At 37.7% G+C, this 9957-nt stretch overlaps 1 protein-coding gene across 2 annotated transcripts; it reads left to right on the forward strand.

The window, feature by feature from the left end:
* The first annotated feature begins 745 nt into the window (after positions 1–745).
* ANT (Integrase-type DNA-binding superfamily protein) lies at positions 746–4734 on the forward strand. 2 transcript variants are annotated; one of them, XM_021945738.2, is made up of 9 exons: positions 746–1648; positions 1762–2482; positions 2705–2787; positions 2952–2960; positions 3052–3140; positions 3234–3307; positions 3386–3436; positions 3538–3617; positions 3972–4734. In XM_021945738.2, the coding sequence occupies exons 1-9, from the start codon at positions 1285–1287 to the stop codon at positions 4565–4567; spliced, it is 2067 nt and encodes a 688-aa protein (XP_021801430.2). In that variant the 5' UTR covers positions 746–1284; the 3' UTR covers positions 4568–4734. The 2 variants fall into 2 exon arrangements, with proteins under 2 accessions (XP_021801430.2, XP_021801431.2); XM_021945739.2 differs by having other exon boundaries at positions 747–1648; positions 3541–3617.
* Positions 4735–9957: the final 5223 nt, after the last annotated feature.

Genomic DNA, 9957 nt, shown 5'->3' on the forward strand with positions numbered 1-9957 from the left:
CAATGCTATTTACTCTCTCTTGTTTTTCTTTTTAAATAAGGGAATTGGCTAGGGTAAGAATTCAGTCGGACCATCCAGTTCCAAAACACACAAAAAAGCAGCCCAAATCCAATCATCTCCATGAAATGTCTAGTAAAAACATTAAAAGAATCCAAATAAATGGACAAAGATAAAGATAAAATTACAGTACGTGAAGGCCAGGACAGGCCAAGCCAAGCCAGTCAAAGCAAATACCCGTCCTCCACGCCAAGCAGTTTCTGAAGACGGCGTCGTTAAGGGCTACTTGTCTTGTCTTCATACACACAGTCGAAATGGTCGATAGTAGCAGTAGCAAGCAGCTATAGCAAAGTAGGTCCAGTTCACAGAAGAAGCTGTGCCTGCTGTTTTGAAGTGACTGGAGGGACAGTTTGTCTTGTGCCCGTGAAATCTGATCAAAGCCTGAGAAACCCATTAAAGCTAAAGCAAAACCCAGTTCATTAATATGGTGCACCCACTAAACCGACTATAATTAGTCAATACATGTTTTAGAGAGAGAAAGTGAGTGACTTTGGGTGTGACATTTGGACTGCTGGGTTTTAATGGCAACTGTTGAATTTAGCAGTGTTTTACCCACATGAGATTATGAGGTCTCGTTCGTACACTTTTTTAAAATTTTGGGTCTTTGTTTAAATCTTTTTTTGGAGAATGATCTTTAATGTGAGTTTTAAGGGATCTTAAAGAAAAAAAGCAAATTTTAAAAAAGAAAGGCAAGGAGAGAGAGAGGGAGAGAGAGAGGGCAGAGTGAGACTAAAGAAAAGCAAAAGAAAAGGTCTTTCTCACATACAGAGATGCCTATGGAATGAGGGAAGGATACCCAACATTGCTCGCTGGAATTCATTCTTTTTGTTTAGTTTAAAGGACCTTGTTTTGTTTTCTTTTTACATATTACATATCTTTTCAGTTTCCACAGAGAGAGAGAGAGAGACACAGAGAGAGAGAGAGAAAGAGGGGGTTAGCAGTATAGATAGATTCAGTTGCAGGAGTTGGGATTTGTTTTAGATGAGTGTTAGATTTGGTCCAATCAGCTCTGCAGCTACCCAACAAAAGACCCAGTTTTGAAAAAACAGAGGCAAGGCAAGGCCAGACCAAGCAAAGCAGAGAGAAAAAAAGAAAAATGTTAGTATGATTAGTTTATATTCTACCCAATGATTGAGTTGCCTTGCCACAAGAGAAACTTACCAACAATCTCTGATCAGAATAGGGAGGAAGGAGAGAAAAGCTCAAACCTTGAGAGTGAGAGAGACCATGAAATCCATGAGTAATGATGGTAGCAGCAACAACAACAACAACAACAACAGTAATAATAACAATAATAACTGGTTGGATTTTTCTCTCTCTCCTAATATGAAAATGGAAGCCCCATCTGAGCCTCATCATCACCATCACCATCACCAAATTTCAGAGTCTTCTTCTTCTTCTGTTGCTGCTATTGCCTCCTCTGTTCCAACTAGTTTCTTCCACTCCCCACCTCACTTCAACTATGGAATATACTATGGAGTTGAAGGAGATACCAGTGCTGGCTTGTACTCTCCTTTGTCCATGATGCCACTCAAGTCTGATGGCTCTCTGTGTATAATGGAAGCTCTCAACAGGTCACAGCAGCCTCAAGGTTAATTTCTTCTCTAAGCTCTTATTATTTCTTGTGGTTTGGTAAAAAAATTTTGCACTTAAAAACTTGTGGTGGACTCTTCTGTCTTTTGACTTATCTTTATTTATCTGAAGGAATGGTAACAACAACAACTACTTCAACGCCAAAACTAGAGGACTTCTTTGGTGGTGCAACCATGGGGACCCATTATGAAAACAATGACAGAGAAGCTATGGCTCTCAGCTTAGACAGCATGTTTTACCAACAAAACAACCATCATGAGCCCAACAACCAAAACTTGATCAACCATCTTCAGCAGCAGCAGCAGCAACACCAGCAGAACCCCAGGCACCAAGAACAATCAGTGCATCAGGTTCAGGTTCAGGCCCAACAACAACAATATTCATACTACTCTGGCCTCAGAGGCCATGAGATGATGTTGGAGGAGGGGCACAAGGAAACCCATCTTGCAGCAAATAATTACAATCTCCAGCAGCCAAGAATGGGGCTTGATCAGAGCATTTCTGAGATGAAGAGCTGGATTTCAAGAAATTATGCAGCTAACCATGCAATGGAGCAGAATATGATTGGCTGCATGGGTGATAATGGAGCTGAATCTGGGTCTATTGGGGCAATGCCATATGGGGATTTACAGTCTTTGAGCTTGTCCATGAGCCCTGGCTCCCAATCAAGCTGTGTTACTGGTACACAGCAAATCTCACCTACTGTGGCTGATGGTGTGACCATGGATACCAAGAAAAGAGGGCCTGAAAAGGTGGATCAAAAGCAAATTGTTCATAGGAAGTCCTTGGATACATTTGGCCAGAGAACTTCTCAGTACAGAGGAGTCACAAGGTCACTTCTTTCCTCTTTTTTTCTGTATGATTTTGGTTTCTTCATTTTTTTTATAAACAATTTATAAGTAAAAAGTTCCTAAATTGCTAACTGGGTTTTTTCTGTTTATTCTTTTATATTGATTTTGCTTATACTCTATTTTTTCTTTCTTTCAACTTCTGTTTTCACTTTTATTTTTTCTTCTTCAACTTTCTGACTTCTTGATGCACTTCTGTTGATCAGGCATAGATGGACTGGTCGATATGAAGCTCATCTATGGGACAACAGTTGCAAGAAAGAAGGTCAGAGCAGGAAGGGAAGGCAAGGTTGGTGAAGAAAACACATGCAAATTTAATAAGCACAGTGATGTTTTCATTTAAATGGATGTGCCCTTGCTCTTGTCTGACTATTTTCCATACAATGCTGATTGTCTTTTTCTGTTTGGTTTTCCTTGCTTGGCTGGGTATCACAATCAAACCATGAATCTCAGTTTACTTGGGTAAGCATTTTGATTAATAATCAGGCTAAAGCATTTTAAACCGTCCACCAATGTTCTTTATCAAATCATACCAAGATTTTTTTTATTTTAGGAGGTTATGATATGGAGGAAAAAGCTGCAAGAGCTTATGATCTAGCAGCACTCAAGTATTGGGGACCATCCACTCACATTAATTTCCCAGTAATCATTTTGTCCTCTTTGCATTTCTTTTTTCAATCTACACCCATATTCATTTTGGTTACAAAAAATGAAACCATGATGCTGATCTAACAGTTGGAAAACTATCAAAAAGAACTGGAGGACATGAAGAACATGACCAGACAAGAATATGTTGCCCACTTAAGGAGGTAGATCTTTGCATTTGTTCATGCTCCCAATGAAGAATATTTTTTGTTTAACTCATAAAATAAATTTGTTCGTTGCAGGAAAAGCAGTGGATTCTCAAGAGGGGCTTCAATGTACAGAGGAGTGACTAGGTCTTATTAGCTGCTCATATAATATTTTAGATAAAATGTCTCAGAAAAAAATAAAAAATAAAAAATCTCTGAAATCTGTGTTTATGTTTTTCTCTGTATAGCAGACATCATCAACATGGAAGATGGCAAGCTCGGATTGGAAGGGTTGCTGGAAATAAAGATCTTTATCTTGGGACATTCAGTGAGTGAATTCCAAACTTGACTTTACAAGGCAAATATCCATATTTAAATACTGTTTCAACCATTGTCATTATTATTAGATTGTAGGCAAGAGATTCAAGGGTATGATTTATGACTTTAAAAAGCCAATCTTTGAAGCACTCTCAGCTCTTTGAGCCGTTGTCTTTTCAGCCACTTATAGAGATATACCACTGTATGATTCTGGTTCTGGTTGTCAGCTTGACTTGCCCACTAAGCTTTTGCTAAGGCTGTTTCTTCAGAGACCCATGCTTGCCCCAGCTTTAAATTTGATGCTCACACTTTTCTGAGTGTCCTTCCAATACTAATTTTTGTTATCTTTTATCTGTAAACCTAGGCACCCAGGAGGAAGCTGCTGAGGCTTATGACATAGCAGCCATAAAATTCCGAGGACTGAATGCTGTTACCAACTTTGACATAACAAGATATGATGTGGATCGAATTATGGCAAGCAATACCCTTCTTGCTGGAGAACTTGCTAAGCGAAACAAGGAGACCGTACCGGTTAACGAGGCTGCTACTAATCAAAACCATGTTGCCCAAACCAGCAATGGGGAAGCCATTGTCTCACTGAAGAACATTAACGAAGGTGAAGATTGGAAAATGGCACTTTACCAGTCATCCCAGCAGCTTGATCAGAAGCAACCAAGCACTGAACCTCACAATGTGATTCAAGCCGAGGCGGAGGACTCTGCCAAAATGGGGGCTGCTCACGTGTCCAATGCCTCTTCATTGGTGACAAGCTTAAGCAGCTCAAGAGAGGGCAGCCCTGATAAGTCTTGCCTGCCAAGTTTCTTTGGAATGCCTCCATCTGCTTCCAAGTTCTTCACAAGTTCAAGTGACACAGTGAGTTCTTGGATCCCAACAGTCCAATCCAGGCCAGGACTCACCATGCCTCACATGCCAATTTTTGCTGCCTGGACAGATGCATAGCCCTAGGCCTTTGTGTTTTTGCTCATCTGTGGAAAGTTTTTGCCTCAATTACATGCAAACAATAGTTCATGTAGTTTTATCTTACTGGAGGGGAAATTGTGGTTAATGATGGCCTTGGTGGGGCCCTTCTGTGAACAAAGTAAAAGAAAACTTCACTTATGTTTTAAGCCTATCGTATCAAAATGTTGAAACAAATTGAGGGGAAAAAGCAGTGAAGAGGCTAAGGATTGAAGTGAATTTATGAAATGATATGCTAATGGTTTTCATAATTTCCAAACAGCTTTATTGCTCCAGTTGGTACAGGACCAGCTCAGTCTTGTGTCCCAATGATGCAGAGACATATACAAATATCATTTAGACTTTTGCTTTGGGGCTTTGACCAGGATCTGATCTGTTATCTCATCACCTTTATTTCTTTTTCTCTTCAGTTTCTGTATGTGCATTACACTAACATCATTACTAATCTCCTTTTTACCTAAGCTGCCTTTCTCTAAAGGTAACACAGATATTCCTTCCTCATAATTCAAAGAAAAAAGGAGTTGAGATGTGGAAATATGGATTCCCAGATCAAAACTTTTTGATTTTGTTAATGATTATAGTGGCCCATCAGTACTGGGAATTTGTCTGCTTATTTTGAATTGAAAGCTACCTCTTGTTGGAAAACCTTAAAGTTGTTTCTTTCTAAACCCACTTACACTTGCTGTGTAAACTAATGATGTCTACATGAAAGCAATCTCATGTCCTATTGTGGGCTATACTTCGATCAATCAATATCGAATTAAGCTTTGAATTAGTGCTCATCTTCACACGTGCAGCAATAGGAAAAACATAATACTAATTATGAGCCTTATTCTTTTGGGTTGTTGCATGCTTAAAATTAAATTAAATTATCTTATTGCTTGGAGAGAAGATTAAATAACTAGCAGCTTGTGCTCTATTTTTGGGATTTTTCTACAATGCAAATGTGAACGTATTTTTAGCCGTTAGATCGGCCGATTTGCCCTTCTCTACTAATATATAGATCAATATCAAGTCACTGAATCGTGTTTGCATTAAATAGGAACTTCTATTTTTGAGACTAGACTTAGGGAAACATACCTAAAACCAAAAGATAGGCCTGGCCAATTTTATTGCTACGTATTTCAAACTAATTGAAACATAATGAATGAATACATTATGGGAAGATCACTGCTACAAAATTATTGCTTATATTGAGTACCCTCATGGATAGGCAAAGGTTCTGGCCTTCAAACATAGGCGGCCGTCCCATGTGGGCCTTCTCTCATAATACAGGACTGTGTACAGTGGAGCTGGGAATTAGACCTGATAGCAGTGCAATAATTGATCTTAGCAATTTGCAAATAAAAATCTAAACTTATAGCTCGAGTGGTATAGAGTATTTACGAAACCTACGAAAAAACAGGGTAACTAAGTAAATGTTTCATCTCACCTTTTTATTCTAAAATTATTTACTATGCAAATCTCTTTGGTGTTCACCAGCTCAGCTGATATGGGATTGGGGATAGAATAATTAAACATAATTGACCACAAAAAAATCTTCTTTAATGTTCCAGTTAATCAGAGTAGCAAACATGGCGGGAAAATGAGATTTGGCAAAGAGCCTCCACCAAATTATTGCACTGAATAAATTCAATCCATTACCCCCATTTCCTTAGTTAGGGATGGTCAGCACCTGAATGACATAATAGATTGTAATTATGATTACTATTATTGTTTTTGTTAGTAATCATTAAAATCTGCATTATGCTGATATGAGATTAAACGCTTTTGATTGAAAAGGAAATGTAGTTAGAGCTGATAATTAATTATCTGCTGTTTAAGCACTACTTGCTTTTGTATGGCCACAGCAATTGGTTGGTGCATGTGAATTTCAAGTCGGTGAGTTGATCTAAACTTTTAAAGGTAAGATCTTAATTCCTAACAAAAGAAATGCAAACCGAAATTGCTCAAGAGAGTTTTTACACAAACTTGTTAGCAACTCATAGGGGACCATATATACGGGTGCGCTTATTTGAGATTGAAAATACTTTTATATTTTATACAAATGATATTTTATTATAATCTAATTTAAATTAGGGGGAGGGCGGAAGGGGGAAGGGGATTCGGACTCGAATACAAAATGGGGAGCACATCCACATTAGCCATCTATGTCTGCGAGATTGAAAATGCTTTGTCGTGAAGAAAAGCTAAATTCCCTGTAAATTAATGATGATCTAGGATTAGATCTATGGCTTTTGATTAAGGGGGAGCACCTTGTCCAAATCTAAGGGTAAAAGGGCAGGCAGTGCTCAAATAAAGTAGCCCAAAATTGATATCAATAAGACAAAGAAACAAGGTAGGAGGAGGGAGGCATGCATGAGAAGAAAATAAGCAGATAGTTAAGTCCAAAAGAAAACAAAGAGAAAAGAACATAAAGAAACAATCGCATGCATGGTGTGAGGTCAAAAGGAATATTACAACTGGACGTGGAAAAGTTTGCAAATTAAAGTAAACAGAAATTTACGACCAAATAAAAAAAGTGAAGTGAAATTTATTGTCTTTATTTACAAAAAGGTGTACGGTTTCTGTATAGAGGAGGGAGGCTCTTGGAATATTGTAGTGTTTTACGATGAAATCAGTCCAAATGAAAATTACTAGGCAAAAAGAATTATTCTTTTTTGCTCTTCAAAATTTATACAAAACTAAACTTTTTTTCTTCTTGCATTGAAACATTCAAAAAATACTGCATACCCTCATAATTTAGAAATACTCGAACTCGAACTCGAACTCGAACTCGAACCCCCCCTCGACTGATACCGAAACCCGTACCTGAAAATATTAGGATCTTGAAAATAGGATAATATAGTCTTTAAATCATCTAATGATTTTAATTTGAGTCATTCACTATAAAACACAATTTGGGGTTATGTGTGATGTTAAAGAAATTTTAAAAAAAAAAAGAAATGCAAATCGATTATTCATTGTGTCACTATGCTATTGATGCGATCGTTTTCATTTGTTGAATCACCGAGTATGAAGTTTGGAAGTTAGTTTGAAAACTTGGCAGAGAAATTCGGTGCATGTCGATGAAAAGGAAAAGGAGTTTTGGTCATGACACTGTCGGTGGAAAGATTTCTTGGACGGCTATGAGACTTCACAATTTTAAACCCTGATTTATAGTCTCATTTTAAAGGTCTTATTTATCATATTATTTAAGATAATTTAAATAATGCTAAAATGATTTTGATAAATCTATTTACATTTACATTAATTAATATATAATAAAAAATATCCAATGTGTTTTTTCCCACTATTTTTTTGTTCGTCATAATTAAAGAGAGGATATTCTCACACACCCGATATCTCACACACTACTTGATTTGTTCTTGATCCAATTTGGACATATTTCCCTTGGGTTTTATTAGGAGGATAGGGTGGTTATGCTGTGCTTCTTGGGCTCCACTTTTGGCCCCTTACCAAATATAATAGGACTAGGTTATTTGCTAGGCCTAATAGACCATCATGATCCGCACATTTGACTGCAACGAATTAGGGTTCGATTTTGGAGGGTCACAGTTTGATTCTTGTAGCAATTTTTGGCCTTATGGTGCTCGTTGCTTTAGTTTTTTTACTTCATTATGGGTTTGGGCACAAGGAAGAGTGTTTGTATTATAATCAAAGCACAGCTGGTTATATCACATGACAGCCAAAGGAAGTTCCTACAAACTCTTGAAATGGAGAAGATATACAGAATTTCTGTTCAAGTTCTTGATCAAATTTGGACATTTTTCCCTTTGGGTTTTATACAGGATAGGGATGGCTATACTGTGCTTCTTTTGGGCCCTTACCAAATATAAACAGTGTTAGGACTAGGTTCTTTGCTATTCCAAATAGGTTTTTTTGTTTTAAGCCTTTTACTTCCACCTGTCCCAGGGCTAACTTCTCAGTGCTGTGCACGCACGCACTCTTTTCATGTGCACAGGAGGGCTAATAATTTTCTTGACATCTATTAAATACTTGTATTCTTTTTAACAACAAAGATCTTACCAAAAAAAAATATTATGAACCATTCAAGTTCATTCTTTTCTCTTCTCAACAAGTTCATTCATTCTTAGGAAGCATTAACAGGTAAATTTTGGCAAGGGTCGACTAATAAATATCATTGGAGTATTAGTGTGTGGACTGAAATCAGGGAAGTGTAAAATCTTCTGTTAAGTTGGGTTTAGGGTTAATACATGAATTTAAAAGCATGCAGGGGAATGGTTTTAGTAAATAGTTTGCCTTCAATAAATTGGGAGGTGGAAATAAAATTTTCCAAAAATTTATACGTGTAAATTTTGTGTTGATAAATATTACACGTACCTGGGCAGCCTGAATGTGACATAATTTTTTTTTAAAAAAACAGCTTCCATCTAGATAACATTTTTCTTTCTCTTTTTTGAATTGAAAAAAAGGCAGCTAAATTATATTTTTTTCAAAGTAACAAAGCTTTTGGTTGGTTGCTTGCTTTGCTTACCTTGCCAAAGTTTTTTGACATTCTCTCATTCTTCATTCACAAAAGTAGTTGTTTGTGTCTGAGCTTCATCTGGAAATCAACATCTAGACAGACCCAAGATAAAGGGCTTGTCGGAGCATAATCCCACCAAGGTCCAATTCATTTATGCACAATCAGATTTTGAATCTTAGTTCGTCCCACCATACTAAATGACATGTACAAAAAGGTACAAAATTGTTGTCCGTAGGGCCATCGAGAGATGATGGCTTTCAAATCAAATTGTAGATATTGGAATCGGCCTGTTTAGTCGGTTCGGCTGGATTGATGCTTACCCTAGTTTCTTACTTTCTAGAACATGCCACCAAAGCCCTCGTGTGGAAGTGACATGAGCTTGGATTGGACACCAAGATGCCCCAAGAAAGCAACTCAGATTGATAAGTTGAGGAAGAAGAAGAGCAAGATAAGAACAAAGAAAGGGCCTAGATGGTTTTGGTCCAAGGCTCTTGAGCCACACAAAGTTCATTGGGCCCCTCAACTCCATTGCTGGTAAACCATTCACTTTTTCTTTGGGTAAACTTGGTCTACATGGCCCCTCTAATGGTTCAATCACACCCCAGCAGCATGTTGGTTTGTAGGCACCTATGTTGCCGCTTCTGTTACTTCATTCAAACGACAGCACCCAAGGAACTTAAGAGATGGGATCATTCGCTGGGTTGAAGCCCAACTGCATAAACAGCTAACCCTAATATAGTAAGAGCACTTCCACCCCAAAAGGCAAGGGCAAGGCAAAGTTTGACACTATTCACGTGAATAGTGACAGCCTTGGCTTTTTTTGTTCCACTCCAAAGGGCAAGGGCAAACACTATTCACTTTACTTTATTTTATATTTTTTTTA

The sequence above is a fragment of the Prunus avium genome, chromosome 6, assembly GCF_965620075.1.
Source record: "Prunus avium chromosome 6, drPruAviu1.hap1.1, whole genome shotgun sequence".
Classification (NCBI taxonomy): Eukaryota; Viridiplantae; Streptophyta; class Magnoliopsida; order Rosales; family Rosaceae; genus Prunus; species Prunus avium.